The sequence below is a fragment of the Littorina saxatilis genome, linkage group LG7 (genome assembly GCF_037325665.1).
Source record: "Littorina saxatilis isolate snail1 linkage group LG7, US_GU_Lsax_2.0, whole genome shotgun sequence".
NCBI classification, from domain to species: Eukaryota; Metazoa; Mollusca; class Gastropoda; order Littorinimorpha; family Littorinidae; genus Littorina; species Littorina saxatilis.
Window position 1 is genome coordinate 41901266 of NC_090251.1, and position 18796 is coordinate 41920061.

At 43.3% G+C, this 18796-nt stretch overlaps 1 protein-coding gene across 1 annotated transcript in view; it reads left to right on the forward strand.

Annotated features, from left to right (window-relative positions):
• Positions 1-18796, forward strand: part of LOC138971488 (uncharacterized) — a 65548-nt gene that overhangs the window by 27081 nt on the left and 19671 nt on the right. The window contains exons 2-15 of the mRNA XM_070344225.1: positions 9874-10161; positions 10874-11002; positions 11927-12121; positions 12483-12643; positions 13258-13373; positions 13935-14074; positions 14346-14621; positions 14912-14960; positions 15243-15354; positions 15654-15874; positions 16956-17049; positions 17426-17517; positions 17888-18049; positions 18261-18436. Of these exons, the coding sequence (XP_070200326.1) occupies positions 9946-10161; positions 10874-11002; positions 11927-12121; positions 12483-12643; positions 13258-13373; positions 13935-14074; positions 14346-14621; positions 14912-14960; positions 15243-15354; positions 15654-15874; positions 16956-17049; positions 17426-17517; positions 17888-18049; positions 18261-18436 (2139 nt within the window). The 5' untranslated portion in view covers positions 9874-9945. The remainder of the gene's footprint in view (positions 1-9873; positions 10162-10873; positions 11003-11926; positions 12122-12482; positions 12644-13257; positions 13374-13934; positions 14075-14345; positions 14622-14911; positions 14961-15242; positions 15355-15653; positions 15875-16955; positions 17050-17425; positions 17518-17887; positions 18050-18260; positions 18437-18796) is intronic.

The following is an 18796-nucleotide window of genomic DNA, read 5'->3' on the forward strand; positions in this document are numbered from 1 at the left end:
TTAAATCGTTTAAATGCATACACAATATACTCTTTGGAGATCGTGCCGATTTTGTTGTTGTTTTGTTTTACTGTATAAAGTCAGCGAATAGGCGATGTCCGACAATAACTCTGTCGGGTTTGTATTGGTTGTGAAAGAGTGAACACCCTTGCTTTTATAGGGACAAATAAATCCACTCGTGCTCCTTGTCCACGTGTTTCCGACACACCCCGCGCTAGTGATTGGCCCGTGGAATGTTTGTCCCCCTAAAAGCAAAGGTAGGCTACTCTTTTTTCACAACCCATACACACGCGATAGAGTTATGTTCGGAATTCGTCTATCGACGCATGTGGCAGAGGCGGAAACCAATTTCACAGAACATTCCAACTCTGTACACTGAGGCGGAAACCAATTTCACAGAACATTCCAACTCTGTACACTGAGGCGGAAACCAATTTCACAGAACATTCCAACTCTGTACACAGAGGCGGAAACCAATTTCACAGAACATTCCAACTCTGTACACTGAGGCGGAAACCAATTTCACAGAACATTCCAACTCTGTACACAGAGGCGGAAACCAATTTCACAGAACATTCCAACTCTGTACACAGAGGCGGAAACCAATTTCACAGAACATTCCAACTCTGTACACAGAGGCGGAAACCAATTTCACAGAACATTCCAACTCTGTACACAGAGGCGGAAACCAATTTCACAGAACATTCCAACTCTGTACACAGAGGCGGAAACCAATTTCACAGAACATTCCAACTCTGTACACAGAGGCGGAAACCAATTTCACAGAACATTCCAACTCTGTACACAGAGGCGGAAACCAATTTCACAGAACATTCCAACTCTGTACACTGAGCAATCAACCACTCTGAAGAGTTTCGGTATGAGTCCAAGTGACGGAAGGATGTTCTTATTCCATATACTGACACGTCTGATTTGTTTCCCTCCACCTTCTTTTTCCTCCCATTTTGTTTCTGTGTTGCTTTTGCTTGTGTATTTTGTTTCCCTTAATTTGTATTTATTTTTTTGTAAGTCCCGAAAAAGCCTCCATGGGCGAAAATTTGACATTTTAGTGTGTGCTGTCCTTGAATTGGTGAGCGTATGATACTTTTGTATTTCAACTTACATTTATTGTGATTTACTTGACGGTTTACTCGGAAGGAAGGCTTCTTCAAGGACACGCAACCATTATCAGAACGTAAAGAAGCCAGCCCACATTGACACCTGTCAGCCTACAGCATCCCTTTCGCACTTGACAGATATAGCTCAGATAACTACTGTCCTAAAAGTGATTGTTACTTACTTGATGATAAACATCAGATAGGCGTACCTTTTGAAATGTTTATTGTTAGTGGAGTGTGATTGACGGATTTTGTACTTTTTTATTGTCGCATCGATACGCTTGGGCGTATCAGACCCACGTGGTGTTTTAGTTTCTCTTGTCGGGTGGGGGCTTTGTTCTTTATACAGATGTATAGGTCAGGTGGCCTTGCAGTTCTTTGGTTTCGTCGAGCTTCACTTCCTTGTTCTCAGCTACAGGTGTGAAAGCTCAGTGGTGGAATTATGCAGGTCAATGCATGAAACAAGCCTTAGCTTGTCTTTTGTTTGTTTGTTTGCTTAACGCCCAGCCGATCACGAAGGGCCATATCAGGGCGGTGCTGCTTTGACATATAACGTGCGCCACACACAATCAATCAATCAATCAATCAATATGAAGCTTATATAGCGCGTATTCCGTGGGTACAGTTCTAAGCGCTTGTCGAAGAGTTGTCAACACAGGACTAACAAAGAAACTAACATCTTCAGACGGACACGAACCCTATCACACACTAGCAAACCCTGGTAAACAAACAACTGTTTAACAACAATGTACACATCAATAGCTAGGTCAAACAAAATAATATTAAGCACAAAGAAAACACCTCTCACAGAGCACAGCACAAGAATGTCTTTTGGGGCACAGCACATCACGTCGAGCATGAAAGTCGCAGCCAGCTACGGGAAGAACTGAGTCTTCAACCTACTCTTGAACGCGTCAAGAGAGGGGCTCTGGCGAAGCTCAAGCGGCAGGGAGTTCCAGACGGAGGGGCCCGCGGAGGGAAATGCACGCTGACCAGCAGATGCGAGTTTCGAGCGAGGGATGTGGAGGCGGAGAGGGTCAGCAGCAGAACGAAGGGGACGGTCGGAGGGCTGGGTGTACAGGTCCAGGGAGGATTGAAGGTACTCGGGAGCAGAGTCGTTGAGACACTTGTAGACCAGAGTGGACAGTTTGTAGGAGATTCGGGTGTTGACAGGGAGCCAGTGCAAGGAGCGAAGTAGGGGGGTGATGTGGTCTCGCTTCGTCTTCCTCAACGTCAGCCTGGCAGCGGCGTTCTGGACTCGTTGTAGGCCATGAATGGATGAGGCGGGGAGGCCAGCCAGAAGGGAGTTGCAGTAGTCCAGACGACTGAAGATGAGGGAGACAACCAGCTTGACACAGGCGTCGTGGGTGAGGTAGCGACGGATGGAGGCGATGCGTCGTAGGTGGAAAAAGCAGGTCTTGATGATGAAGGAGATGTGTGTCTGCATGGAGAGAGTGGAGTCGAGAAAGACGCCAAGGCTCTTGACAGCAGGGGAGAATGGAACAGTCGCGTCATCCAGCTGGAGGTCGGTCACAGTGAGGGAAGCAATCTTCTGTCGTGTTCCAACGAGAAGGGCCTCCGTCTTCTCACTGTTCAGCTTCAGCTTGTTCTCAGTCATCCAGTTCTTGATGTCAGTGAAACAACTGGAGATGGATCCAAGGAGATCGTCAACGTCCTCCGGCTTGGCGCTGTTCTGGAGCTGCGTGTCATCGGCAAAGGAGTTGTAGTTCAGGCCGTGGCGTTCGATGACCAGGGAGAGGGGTTGAGTGTACAGGGTGAAAAGGACAGGGCCGAGGACAGATCCTTGTGGGACGCCGAAGCGGACAGGGACAGGCTGAGAAGAGAACGAATCAGTGGTGACAGTCTGAGAGCGGTTCTGGAGGTAGTTCCTAAACCAAGAGAGGGCGGTGTCGTGAATGCCGAACGTGGAACTGAGGCGATCGACGAGTAGCTGGTGGTCGATCGTGTCGAAGGCCGCGGAAAGGTCCAGCAGCACAAGGGCAGAGACGAGACCGCTATCTGTTGCGTTCAGGAGGTCCGTGGTGATTCGCAGGAGCGCCGTCTCGGTGCTGTGGTGAGGGCGGTACGCTGACTGGTACACTGGCATCAGCGAGTTCCGAGACAGGTGGGCGCTCAACTGCTCCAGGATGATACGCTCCAGAAGCTTGGAGAGGAAGGGCAGGTTGGACACAGGACGGTAGTTCTTCAACTCGTTGACGTCAAGGCCGGGCTTCTTGATGAGTGGGCGGACAACGGCAGACTTGAAGCAGTCGGGAACGACGCCTGTGGCCAGGGATATGTTGATGATATCTGTGATAGACGGCAGGAGCTTGTCCAGACACTTGGTGAAGAGGAAGCCTGGCAGGGGATCTAGCTCGCAGGTCTTGATGGCCGTCTTGGTGATTAGTCGCTTGACAGAAGTCACCCAGTCACATTATTCTGACACCGGACCAACCAATCCTAGCACTAACCCCATAATGTCAGACGCCAGGCGGAGCAGCCACTAGATTGCCAATTTTAAAGTCTTAGGTATGACCCGGCCGGGGTTCGAATCCACGACCTCCCGATCACGGGGCGGACGCCTTACCACTAGGCCAACCGTGCCGGTCCTTAGCTTGTCATTGTCAGCGTAAGATGTACCTGCGCACGCACACTCGTTAAAGGACTTCCCATGCATAGCAGTGCATGTGTTTCAAATACGTCTGTAGCTTCAAATTGTACGTGTATGTAATTAAGTTAATTGTTATTGTTGGAGTGATAACATCGATCTTCAATCAGAAAGAAATTGGCTTTAAAGAACAAAGTGATTTAACTGTCTAAATTGTCACTCCTACAGTAAGTCCAGCTCAAGTAACACTATACCACTAATATTATGCAATCCAGACTCTCAAAAACTATCGGCGGTACGTGCGAGGCTAATATTAGTTACAGGGTAAGATCCAGAGATTTATTTTCATCCGGTATCACGAGTATGTTACTGTCGCAGTCTGTATAACTCAGCAACTGCTGAATAGGCTTGGTTGTTATTTCTGTTAACACATAGTGAACACTGAGTGACTGGCATTTTGCTGACCTCCTACGACGCTCAGTGTCACAATTTAATTACACCATGTTAATGTAGATGTTAACTTTTTCTTCATTATGTAGGCAGTATCCTTAATAACTTGACTTAGTGTCTTTATTAGAGCATAATAAACTGAATTACAAAACGGGTTGGTGTCGTCCTTGATAAATATGTTTACTTGATCTTATTCTCCTTGTTTTAACTGCCGGCAAATTTGTTCTTCCTTGCGGGAATCATTAGCATAAGTTCAGCTGCATCTGCATGTTGAGCTCTATTTTCCGACTGGCCTTTTCTGCTATTCTATCCGATTGTCAAAATGGCCGATCTATATCAAAACAGATTTCTGTCGCGCACCTGTACCGCTAATCAGCAAGCACAGTAAACCGGATTAGTGAAAAATCGACTACGGGACCGTGTATCATATAATGTTCGTGGTGAAAGTTGCGGTTTGGCTTTTGTTGGCTTGCGTTTCCAATACACATGGCTGTATTGTACCGCTCTCAATATAGCCTTTAGGCCTAAAAAAAAAATAGGTGTGGTTACGGTAACCCGACCTACCCTATTTTTAGGGGCCGACCCTATAACATTTTTTTACATTTGTCACAATAACAAAAACAAAACAAAAACCAAAAAACAAGAAAACAAGAGGCGAAGCCATCAAGGCTCACGTAAGAAATCGACAAACAGTAACACAAACTCAATCACTCCGTCACACACACACACACACACACACACACACACACACACACACACACACACACACACACACACACACACACACACACACACACACACACATACACACACACACACACAGAAAGAGCATAGGTGAAACTGTGCAAGAAAGCGAGACACTAGATCTAGATCTGTCTGTCTGCATGTAGCCTACTTACAGGGACACGACTGCCAACTAGTCTCGGCCCGCTCAAAATAACAATGACCGAGACTTTCAGTACTTCCTTCGCGTGACGTCTAACCCTCTTACGTCATAATGTGACGTCAATGTAATGTGACGTCTTCAAATGTTAGAGTTTCTACCACAGACATACACACGCACGCACGCACGCACATACGCACGCACGCACGCACGCACGCACGCACAGACAGACAAAGTTATGATCGCATAGGCTACACTTACGTGAGCCAACGAGTGCAGAAAACGCAATGAAAGCGAAAGCGCTCGAGTCGCACACTTATTTCCCGGTCAAGTAGGTTTAATTTGTACACATTAGAAAAAAAGTTTAAAAAAAAAAAGTGATTGCCGACCTTCCTACCCTATTTTTTTGGGCTATGTTACCTTAACCACACCTATTTTTTTGTTTTGCCTTATGTCATACAAACTACTCGCATGGCGTTGGTTGCGAGCTGTCCGCGTGTGTGTGGGGTTAGATTGCCACTGCCTGCAAAGGACGTGCTTTGTATTGAGTCGTAAATCTGTTGCGTGGTAGGAGTATGTGGGAGGTGGATCTGTATTTGTGGATGTCAAAGAGTGTTTTTGTGTTGCTGGGTGTGATTTTCTCTTTGTGAAAAGTGCTTTGGGTCAAAGTGTTTGTTATGGTGAATTTTGTTTTTGTTAATGAAGTGTGTGTGGATGTGTAAGCGTGCCGTGTGTGAGTGTGTATGTGTGCATATGTGTGTGTTTGCCGTGTATGTGCCTGTGTGTGTTTGTGTGCATTTGTGTGTGTGTGTGTGTGTGTGTGTGCGCACGCGCGCTCGTTAACTGATAGTTTACTAAATACCCTCCCAGTGCTTTTGTATGTGCATCTTTTTTCAGTCAAACGCCAGTCCGCCAATTTTATCATGATTACTCTGATGTAATCAAACTTCCCATGCCTTGATTGCATGCCCAGCACTGCCACTTGGATCTTTCAAATCAACAGTACACGCAACCTAATGCCTGACTTTTCCATTTTTAATGGCAAAAGCACGGTAGATACATTATCACCGATGTGAATAATTCAGCCGTGACTGAGCCGGTTTGACCGTGACCGCATAGGTCGTAAATTCGATGAACCATGGGCACTAGGTACAGTCAATCATGTTCTATCGTCACTTATGTTTTGCAACGCCACAGTTTCAGTTAAATCTAGTGTGCAATTAAATGTCTGGATATATTATAAATTATATCGCTGTCCTGTTGTTCTTGCAGAGATCTATCCTTAGCAGATTATGACTTTATTCAGTTATTCTGCAGAAAACGGACAAATGCTGGAGAAAACCCGTTCTTTTCTGCAGCATTTCTGCATAATGTCATCTTTTGCCGACGCAGCGTTTTTTTCTGCAGCAAAACATTTTACTGCAGTAAAATTGAAATCAAGAATGCTGCAGTTAAACGGTGCTGTTGTTTTACTGCAGAAAACCTGTTTACATTTTTTTCTGCAGCATTTTGTACTGGCTCTTGGCGAATTATGACATTATTCAGTTATTCTGGAGAAAAACCGAAATGCTGGATAAAAACTGTCTTTTCTGCAGCATTTCTGCATAATGTCATCTTTCGCCGAAGCAACGTTTTTTACTGCAGTAAAACAGTTTTTCTGAAGCATAATGTTTACTTGGTTTTCTGCAGCATTATTGCGATTAACTTTTTCTTCAGAATAGTCTGTGACAGTTTTTCTGGAGAAAAACGAACGACCTTGTAAAGTAGCGTTTGTATTCGTCGCCCCCTGGGATAGTATAATAGTTTGTTCCGCAGTGTACCAATCAGAAGGCGTGTAGCATAAGGGCATTATATTCAACTTCCCAATGGCGGCCGAACGTGAACAATTTCAAATTTGAAACTTTGAACTTCCGGCGGAAAGGAAGTCAGACAAACAAAATACATTCGTGTCACGCACAACTATTGGTAATTCTGGATGAGTCCATCTCTCGACAGCAGGGGGCTCGCGTGCTCCAACATTATAATGAGCCAGTACAAAATGCTGCAGAAAAAGTGTAAACAGGTTTTCTGCAGTAAAACAACAGCACCGTTTTACTGCAGCATTCTTGATTTCAATTTTACTGCAGTAAAATGTTTTGCTCCAGAAAAACCCGTTGCTTCGGCGAACGATGACATTATGTAGAAATACTGCAGAAAAGACAGTTTTTCTCCAGCATTTCTGTTTTTCTGCAGAATAACTGTTAATGCCAAAATGCTGAAGAAAAAGTGTAAACAGTTTTTCTCCAGTAAAACAACATCACCGTTTTACTGCAGCATTCTTGATTTCAAGTTTACTGCCGTAAAACTGTTTTACTGCAGAAAAAAACGTTGCTCTCGCGAAAGATGACATTATGCAGAAATGCTGCAGAAACAAACAGCTTTTCTCCAGCATTTCTGTTTTTCTACAGAATAACTGAATAAAGTCATAATCCGCTAAGGATAGAGATCGGTATATGATGCGCTCTGTACGAAGGTTATCAGTCTCCATCGCTGACCGGTTCCGAGAGAGTGTGTCAGCGTTTAGTCACTGAGTTTGTTCCACGTTAGGTCACATGAAAAAGACACTTGTTAATGTTACAATGGTAATCAACTGAAAGCATCTTCAAATGCGAAATAGGTGTTTTTGTATGCATTATGGTATCCCCGTTAGTTACAATGAACTGACGCCTCCCCCACCTATCCTACACACGCACTCACGGAAACACACCTTTTCTCCCCCCCCTCTCTCTCTCTCTCTCTCTCTCTCGCATGCACACACACACACACAACCACACCCACACACATGCACAGAAACACACATACGCAGAGGAAAAAGACGATTGAAAGCTAATGAATCCGATTCCTGTGCTCGACATCAGCCATTCGGCTCTGGTGGTCAGCGCATTTTACACTGTGAGCTAAGGCAATGCTTTCACTGGTCTGCAAAACATCCAAAAATAAAACTTGTAACAGAACCTGCACCTTGATATCGGTCTTAGCCATTGTTAAACGGTCAAAATACTTATTCTCTGAGGTCGATAATAGAAAGAGAGACGAGAGTGGAGAGAGAGAGACCGAGACTGAGACTGAAACTTTATTTTACAAGGATAAAGATTTAAGGCTGAGACTTTTCTTACAATATGTCCTTGAGAGAGAGAGAGAGAGAGAGAGAGAGAGAGAGAGAGAGAGAGAGAGAGAGAGACGCTACCAAGGTTGAAATGAATGCAACTCCAGTCCTCGCTTACTGCATGATGCAATATATATAAAGTGCGTTGCATACAATCACAAGTATTGAACCGTGCTATGATGTGTATCTCCCTGCGTGTCCTTCAGAAAACAGAGGTTAGGGGTGGGGTGTGGGCCGGTTTGGGTTTGATGGGGAGGGATCTATGTTTAAGAACCTTAGACTACTACACAATGCAAAATGTTAAAATACGTTGCATTCGATCCGAGACTGAATCATTGATTTTTGTTATGCCGTGTACCTTGTCCTTGAAAAAACGGGTGGTCCTAGAACGTTCACAGAGTGGACAACCCCCCCCCCCCCCCAATAAAGACCTAAACACATCTGACAAAATAAGGTCTTTAGAGACCGGGAAGGAGTTTTAAGATAGAGGTAGGTTTACAGAGAGTAGGCTTATAACTATAAACAAAACATCTGGAAACTAGAGTTTTAGAAGAGGGGATGGGGTGATCTCAAAACGGGAGGGGGCGGAGAGGGGTTAATTGTTAAAAAGGGGGTTCCATGATAGAATTCATCTTTGCTTTGGCGTGTATCTCACTCCTGGGGATGATCATGAGAGGGGGTTCATTTAGTCCAAGACTATGCATGACCTGACGGTCATTGGCCTTGTGACTCCCACGAGAGAACCAGTCACAGACAAGAGCAAAGGTCGACGTTCGTACTGCTTTGAATGCAACCAAATAAAACCGTGCCATGTCGCAGGGCCGCTATTCAGGTATTGACAGGCAGTCAGTCGGCTGAGACTGGGGTGGTCTCAGTGGTAGAACCGCATTGGAGGGGGGGGGGGGGGGGGGGGGGGGAGGGAAAAGCTTATTTTTCTGGTTTTATTTACAGCACGTATACTACCTAGCTGAACTTTTAGAGCAGATTAAGACAACGTAATGCCGCTAAGCGTAGTTTCTTCATTGTGCAGTCCAAGCACAGGCGGAAGTAGTCTTTCTGTGATAGTAGTAGTCCAGTGGACGATACCTTCCGCCTGTGGCCCAAGTAAGCTATGCGTTCGGATTTTCTTGAGTGCACTAGGCCTATAGACGTTTGAAAGTCTGGCTGACTCTGTTCGTGTATTTGTTGTGGCGCTGATTCACCCATAGTGTCTGTTAGTCCGTCTGAACTTTGGTGAGACAGACCCAGTGATTCTTCTCTTGACCTGTCTGCTAGTTCTATTCCCTTTTAACCCATGGCCATACTTTAGTTCTCAGTACATTTAATCAAGCAATGTTCATCTCAGTCCATTATAGAGTGTGACATCTTGAACTGACCACTGATTATACAGCGTTACCTGCAATGTGATGCCCCTTTGATGAGAGGACACCTCCCAAGAGTGGACAACTTCTGTTGTCCTTGTCTCTATGAGGAGAAACAAGTGACAGTGCTGAAGAAGACTTTCCTCGATTCTAAAGATTCTTCAGTCTTGAATCAGTTGCCCAGCAGTAGGTCCTATCTACCACGTCCTCAATACACAGATTGATATCTCACGATCTCAAGATTTCACAAACAAAACACATTTCATCTGACAATCTTTAAACCCATTTTCCCTTCAATTCTTTTTCAGAATTTGATACTTCATCACCCTCAGCCTGATGAGACATAAGGATGAGTCAAAGGGAGTGCACTCTTGGCGACAATGAAGACAGAGAGCAGACCCTTGTCCAGCGGCCATGGAAGAGGTAGCGCTTCCAACACAGGCCACCAGGGGGAACAGATGGCACTGGTATCAAGGCCGCAGCGGGTGTCGTCTGCATCGAACAGAGTGGGGTCTGCAGGGACCTACTTTGACATCGCCAACACTATTCTCGGCAGTGCTGGGGACTTGGACGACCTGCTTTTGAGTGCTGCCAGGGTGAGTCCATGTTGATGAATTCTCAGTTAATAGAATATGGTCCCGTTTCATAAACAGGTTTTACATTTTTTTGCTTTTCTCAGTGTAGACTTTATAGTAACTTGATTAAGAGTGCTACGATCCTCAACTGGCTTTTCAGTTTTGCTCAAGTTTCTGTTTTTCCTGTTTTATGGTCTCATTTGACCTTTTTTGCAAGGGCTGAAATATGTTCAATAGCATCCCCAGGTCTCTGCGTGCATAATATGAGACGAAAAACGGATGAGACGAAAAACCGAGGTCCCTTCGTGTACACTACATTGGGGTGTGCCCGTTAAAGATCCCACGATTGACAAAAGGGTCTTTCCTGGCAAAATTGTATAGGCATAGATAAAAATGTCGACCAAAATACCCGTGTGACTTGGAATAATAGGCCGTGAAAAGTAGGATATGCGCCGAAATGGCTGCGATCTGCTGGCCGATGTGAATGCATGATGTATTGTGTAAAAAAAATTCCATCTCACACGGCATAAATAAATCCCTGCGCCTTGAATATGTGCGCGATATAAATTGCATAAAATAAAAATAAAAAAAAATTAAAAAAATCCCTGCGCTTAGAACTGTACCCACGGAATACGCGCGATATAAGCCTCATATTGATTGATTGAATATGCGATTGTGAATGCATCAATTTGTATGATATTCTAATTGCTCTATGGGTGTTGACCTATTACAGGATGGAGACTGCAGCAAGATTGAACAGTTGTTGGTGCAGCGTAGTGACATCATTGTTGACATTGACTGCAAGGACAAGCGCACTGGTAACACTGCACTCATCTGGGCTGCCAAGAGAGGACACAATAAGGTCAGTGCACATGCACTACTATACATACAACTTCAGGACATTTTTAGAATAAATGGCAGGAGGGATGCTACTTAATTTGTGTAAACTCTGGTCTGACTAACGCAAGACAGTTGCTGTTCTTTCCTTGCTTTTTAGTTCTTTTTCTTTTTTCTTTTCTTTTTTGTAAACAAAAATGTCATGATATTTTTTTGTTGATAGACCGACTTCCTGCAATTTGTTCAGATTGTTTGGTTTTAATTTTATTGACTCACCTAGCTCAATTCTTCTTCTTCTTCTGCGTTTGTGGGCTGAAACTCCCACGTACACTCGTATTTTTTGCACGAGTGGAATTTTACGTGTATGACCGTTGATTGATTGATTACCCCGCCATTTAGGCAGCCATACGCGGTTTTCGGAGGAAGCATGCTGGGTATTTTCGTGTTTCTATAACCCACCGAACTCTGACATGGATTACAGGATCTTTTTCGTGCGCACTTGGTCTTGTGCTTGCGTGTACACACGGGGGTGTTCGGACACCGAGGAGAGTCTGCACACAAAGTTGACTCTGAGAAATAGATGTTTCGCCGAACGTGGGGACGAACTCACGCTGACAGAGGCCAACTGGATACAAATCCAGCGCGCTACCAACTGAGCTACATCCCCGCCCACCTAGCTCAATAATCATTAAGTCTTAGTAGTGAGGAGTGTTCATCCCTGTGGACCAAAAAACACCTAACATTGAGGTTATCTCAGATGTTTTGGAAGCTAGAGCTTCGAAGCTTTGCACACATCTAGGGCATGATAATCACCTGGCACCACCCACATCATGTTGACCCTCAACAATATTCAAGGTCACAGCAGGGTCATAGTCAGGTCATAAAAACTTAACATGGAGGGTGTGTGCACCAACACTACAACAGACACTTTACGTAACAAAATGTTCAGATCCTGCAGCTGTTGTTGCGTCATGGAGCGGACCCGACCCTGCGTAACTATGAGGCCCAGACAGCACTCGAGGTGGCCACTGGCGGAACCAAGACCATGCTGCTCGACTCTGTCAACAGGGCGAGTGAGTGCTCGCATCGTCTCTTGCTGCAGGCTGCCTGGCAAGGGAACCTGGAGGTCATCAGGCGTCTCTTGGTGAGTGCTGTGTCAGCGTAATTATGTTTTTTTGCGGAGGTCAAACGATGTGTGTATGTGTGTGTGTGTGTGTGTGTGTGTGTGTGTGTGTGTGTGTGCGTGTGTGTGTGTGTGTGTGTGTGTGTGAGTGTGTGTGCGTGCGTGCCTGTGTGCGTACATACATGCGTGTGTGTGTGTCCAGTTATGCATGTGTGTGTTTGTTGTGAACAAGTGCGTGTTTGTGTGTCTGTGACATGCAAGCAAGAGACACAGAACAGGTGTGTGTTTTAGTCACTGAGAATAGGTCAGACTTCATGAAGGTGATATGATAAAAACAGAGGCAAAAATATTTCACTATTATATACTTTCTTATCTTTTACAGTCCTCGGGCAAGGTGCTCGACATCAATTGCCAGAACGCAGAAGGGTTGACTCCCCTGATGTTGGTGGCACGAGACGTGCAACTGTTTGAACGACTTGCAGTACAGCTTAACAAACACTACAACCCTGTGGAAGTGGCCAAGGAAATGATGAAAGCCAGAGCGTAAGTCTTATTGTTTTGCGATTGTGCTTTGGGTAACAGTTTAATTTGTGACCCTCCACCACGGAATGAGTCGCATGTCACCTTTGCATGATTTTCATATTTTTACATTTTCCTAAAGAGTTTTTTATGCTCTATCCAGTGGTGAAAACCGTTTTAGAAAAGAGCAAAAACTGTTTGAGTTATGAGCCTGTGACTAAGGTGACTCTCACACTGTTACAAGACACTCCCCGGACTTATATTAAGCCTAGCGCAGAACCGCGCGAGATGACATGTGACTCATTTCGTGGTGGAGGGTCACATTTGTTCTAAGATGTGCTTTTTACAAACAAACAGTCAAACGAAGACATGAATTTTTCCCTCAGAAAGGAAAGGGCTTTGAACTTTGAGTGATTCGATAATATCCTCAGAGAATGCTGAATTATTATTAACAGATGTAAATTTAATGCAGCAAATTTGGTTGGAAATGTAACACAAATCATCCTCAGTCCTGCGAAATAGTCTCAACATGAAAGGTGAAGTGTGCTAACTTGTCTGATTATCCAATGATCCAAAACTACATGCATTATGTAATATTTGGAATAACCTGATCTCGATTCACTTGTTCTATTCCACAGTGACGTGCATGCATGTGATAATGACGGGCGGTCATGCCTGCACTATGCAGCACAGTCCAGAGCAACGGTGGCAGAAAAGCTGGTTCAAACCTTCATTGGAGGTGGCTCCGAGCCAGGTACTGAAAACTATATAGCTTCTCTAAAACTTTATTTTTGTACCTGTTAAGATTCCTGCTTTTATGTCGTTATTTAAAAAAATAAAATAAAAACACTGATTTTTTTTTTTTAAGCCAAAGTGGAAGCAAGAATAGAAGTTTATTATGAACAGAAAAATGGGGAAGAAAGCATACTAAAGCAGGAAACAATTAAGGGGGGGGGGGGGGGATGATGATGTATACTCTTAAAAAGAGGTTTCACCCCTGTTCATTACAGTTTGGTGCAGTAGATCTCTTCCCCCAATCCCGCCCTCATCCCCCACCCTCAATTTCCAATATGAGAATATCTGTAAAAATCAAGTTTTAAATGGGAGAGAGTCTTAAATTGTGGTCAATTTACAGACATTATGAAAAGGACATCTGAAAAAATAAGGTCGTTAAATAGGGGGGGGGGGGTGGGGGGGGGGGGTCGGGGGTCTCTTAAAACAGGTTCTACTGTAATGCAAATCTTGCTATGGCTTTGAATTTCTCTTTAATGTTGACTTCAGAGCTCTGCATGATGGTTGTGCCTTTGATTTTCAGCCCAGCTGGACAAGCGACAGTACGCACCCATTCACTGGGCTTCCCAGATCGGTAACACCAATGTCGTAGTGGCCTTGCTAGATGGAGGGTCACAGGTCAACTCCCGGGGATTTGCAGGTTTCACTCCGCTTCACATCTCTGTAAGTTGTTATCCTATTTTCCCTTGTCATATATGAAACCTATAGGAAACCTATTAGTTTCTTACATGTCTCCTATATGACCATATAGGTTCATTTTGTACAGGTATTCCGACACCTTGCTGTGAGTCTGCTCAATATGCTTTCATGACTGAAAATCAGAAGAAGGAAAAAATCAGAAATGAATAAAATAAATAGAGAATATTACAACAACAACAAAAATTGAATAACATGTACATTGATTAAAATCTTTGACTGCGTTGATTTTCCACAGGCACATAATGACCACCAACGCACAGCAGTCACCCTCTTGCAACATGGGGCTGATGTGACCTTGACGGATGACAGAGGGTTCACCCCTGTTGACCTTGCCAAGACTCGCAAGATGAAGATGACCTTGAAAGAAGCCTGGACAGAGGCCACACAGAACAATCCCACTCCAGAGCTGGCACCTGTCGCTGTGCGAGGAATTCAAAGTCGAGAATCTGGGTCAAGGTTATCCACGAGGGAGGAAAGCCCTGGGCGAAAGAAAGGAGAAGTTATCTTTGACGTGAGTTGTTTTAAATCTGTTTGTTACCTTTTTTCTCTCTGTGTATTCTGCAGTTGTTATTTTTTCAAAAATGGATTTCTATTTTTAAGTTTTCTTAAACAAGTTGTCTTTTTGACCGTATAATTTTGCATGTTTTTCAGTTCTTAGGAAATGTGTAGACAAAGTATTATTATCTTGAATAACATATTGTTATGAGTGTATATTTTGCTCTCAGTCATACATCAAATTAAAGACAGCTGAGTAACTCCAAAATGAATGATAATTAATTATTTTGGAACTTATGGTTTCAGGGGATGAATGCAAGTACGTTTGGAACACAAAGGGGAGGCCAGCAAGCCAGTAAGTACTGATATTTTAATGACTTTACTGCTGTATTTTATTGTTTTCATTCCTTAGTCAGTCTAGATTGACAATTTCAATAATATGCCTGTAACATATTGTTGTAAACTTTACTTTTAAGAATATCCTGTTCAGCAAAAAAAGTTCTTTAGTTTCGCATCTGTGGTAGTCATAACTTTACAGTTTATGTTATTGTTGAGTTGCAAACTTTTCTAAATTGACCCTTGCGGTTAAGTTCTATGATGATTTTCAAAAATCTGTTAATATTTAATAATTCCACAGGAGGAGGTGCAGCTCGTGCGCCGATGAACGCTTCTGAAAAAGCTCGGCGAGCAGAGAGGCAGATGATACAGGAGATTGAGAGCGGAAGATACACACCATCACTGCTGCACAGGTGAGACAAGATAGCTGATCAGTCAGCTTCATAGTAAATGAAAAATGAGCTGATGTATTAATAGCATCATACCTAGCTTTCATTGGATTGAAAGCCACATATGACTGAAGATATTCTATGGATCTAGCGATTCTGTTAACAGAAAACTCATTTAAACGTTACTAGATTGTGAAAATAATATGACGTTCTGTCTCACACAGGACAGGGATAGAAAAAAAAGTTAGTAGTAGTAAGTTGTGTAAACAGTGTGTTCCGTGCAAGATTGTGATAGAAAAATGCTGTGTTTTTGTTTTTCTTAGTCGTGAAAACACCCGCATGCTTGGCACGGTACGTAACAAGCCAGGCCCCCCAGTGTTGCCTAACATTTCCAAAGGCTCGCCCTCACCCACATCTGTCACTCAAGGCCGCCAGTCACCAGAGTCCCCGCCCCCTGGGCGTCGTAGCTCACAGGGGGAGGAGCTACGCAGGTCCGGGGAGGATGGCAGGAATATGCTTTCCCAATGGTCCAATGCTAAACGAGGTATGGGCTTAATTCTTTCATTACTGCGCAGGTTTGAAGCTTAGATTTGTGTTTTTTTCCTACCCATGTTTTTGAGTTTACATTTGAATGCCTTTTTCAAAACATCCTTAAATCTGAGAAAATTAGGTCTTTAAATACAGGTAAAATTAGACAATATGGACAGAACATCTGACAGAGAAAGGTTCTAAATGAAGGAGAGTCTATATATATACGTGTGTGTGTGTGTGGAGGGGGGGGGGATAAAATAGAGGTTCAGCTGTATTGGTGGTGTGGAAGAGACTTTGCAACTGGCCAGGCTTAAAGGCTGCCATATACGTAGCGTTCATTAATTAATTCATATTGTTTACATGTGCCAATAGTAATGTTATAAAACTGTACCTAAGGGGATATAATAACGATTGGCTGTAGCTTTCGAACACAGAAAAAAATATTTCGGTATTGCAAAGTGGTGTTGATAGTGTCGAATGTAAACAGAACAGTCTCAAAGTGAAAGTGGATGTTTTCCGGAAATTGCGAAGTTAACAAGAATACAGAAAAGCGCGCTTTCCTGCTTAGCACAATACGCTACCGCGCTAATCTGGCGTGTCAATATCACTACGTTTTGCACGTGGAAGGTGAGCGATTTCCTTCACGCAGGGATTGACGAAGCTGTACTGTCTGTGTTGACGGTCTAAAAATAGCCCAAGTCCTGGAGAACTGTTGCTAAACATAGCAATAAAGAATTAATTATTTCTCGTAATTGGTAAGGACTTCAAACCTAAAACTTTGCAGGAAGCTTAATTTATACATCCCCGCAACGATGGGAAAAGCCCTGGAAGTAATTAAACTAATTAAATAGGACTATATGTCAGCCTTTAAAGTGAATATTTCTCTCATTTTACAAAGTTATCCTGTTATGACAATTTTTGTAGGAAATTTTAAGGTCCGTTATGAGCAAATATTTCAAGCTTTCGAAAAGTTATCATGTAAATTTATATTTGAAGGATTATTTGTAGTTATTGAATCATCCAAAAATTGTAGAAGATATCACCATCACCTGCATGTTTCTTGACTGATTTTATGTTATTTTTCTTTATTCCAGCACAAGCTCCAATGAAAGGGAGGCTGAGTAAGACCACGCCCCTATCAACCAATGACGGAGACCAACAAGCAGAGGATGCCAGCACAAATACCAAGTGAGTAGGATGGATACACGTTTACTTTGGATGTAACGTTTGTGTGTGCTGAAATACTGGAAATTTGAAGAAAGCAAGGACTAAACACCTTTCTTTATCATTCATGTAAGTGTTAGTACTGGATGAATATAGGGCTTTATTCCAATGCGTTCTTCTGTAATCTGATTTTCAGTGTGATATGTGTTACTGAAAATTGACTCTGAAATTACTCTTTTGTTACATTTAATGAATGAATCTGCATTGACCCTTTGTCAAATCTTAATTGACGAATGATTGAACCAATTAAGATCTATGACCTTAACAGCACGTTGATTATTCAGTAAATAAATTGATATTTAGTCATTCATTTTTGTTCTGTTTCTTCTTTTTTACCCAGTCGTCGCAGTCACAGACGAACAGGCTCGGACCCTTTTTCCACAAGCATCACTGAGATGGCATCTACACTGGAAAACATCATTAGGACCAGAGGTATGTGACCAGTGCATGCATCTATCCTTGTCATGATGCAAAAAAACCCATAAACTTTCGGGATGGTCCATGCATAGTTTTGGATTTACTGGATAAGACATTAGAAATGACAGGGACTCTATTTTTCCAGATTTAATTCTGTTCATAACATCTGTAAATTTACCGCCATTATAAATAACATCGAACCCAGAACAAGAAGAACCTCCATTTGTAAAACTCGCTTCTTTTTAAGTCCTGATTTTTTCTTTTTCAGATTTTACGGTCTTATTTATATTGACAGTTCCACTGTATAATGATAATCTTACTTGTTCTGGCGTAAACTTGCGTAAATAATAAATCATAGTGAACACATTAATTCCCCTGTCGTTAGGTCGCACAGTCACGACAGGGCCGTGCTCATCAACACAGCACATGTCCCCGCTGAGAACTCCACTGGAGCGTGAAACCACCATGTGTGTCAGCATCCCCACCACCATACCTGAGGTCAACAGCGCGTGTAACTCAGCCAACAACACCATATCTTTTGAAACAGGTGAGAAGGACTCCTCTGACTAGAAAAAAAACAACTCCAGAAAGGGTACATTTTTGGAACTTTTAATAGCCGAATTCTGGAAATAACTCTGTCGGGTTTGTATGGGTAATTGTGAAAGAGTGAGTTCCCTTGCATTTGCGTTGACAACATTGCCATGTGCTTCCTGTAGACGTTTTTGAGACACGCCCTTTCTCTATTTTTTTCTCCACAGACACTACCAGTGCCATGCGGCATTCATCGGTACCCACACACATGATGTCACTACCCCCCACCTCCAGCCGCATCCTTCCCTCCACCCCCACCTTCCTGACGCAGCAGTCGTACTCCAATCTTGACAGCGCCCTGGCTAAGGCTGGTCTCAGAGATGACGATTCTTCCTCCTCCAAGGTGAGAGTGACTTTGCCTTTAGCTAAGGTGGTGAAAGATGCTTGTTGTTTTTCTTTCTTTGAACTTTTTCCAAATTAGTAAGGACGAAAACGGCTCTGTTGTTTTTAAGGCTTTCACAGGTACATGTCTAAAGGCTTTTAATTAATCACAAAGAAATAAAAGAATAAGCACAGTTTAATAAACAGCAAAAAGAGCTTTCTGTACATTTTTTTCTCAGATTTAAGTATCTACAAGTATGCCATTGAAATTGCCAAATCTGAATTGTCAAAATTAATTAAGGACATTTTCTCAAACCTGTTTCAAGAGCCCTCAGTTCTGTCATATAAGACAACACCCCAGGAAACAAATCTGACTTGTCAA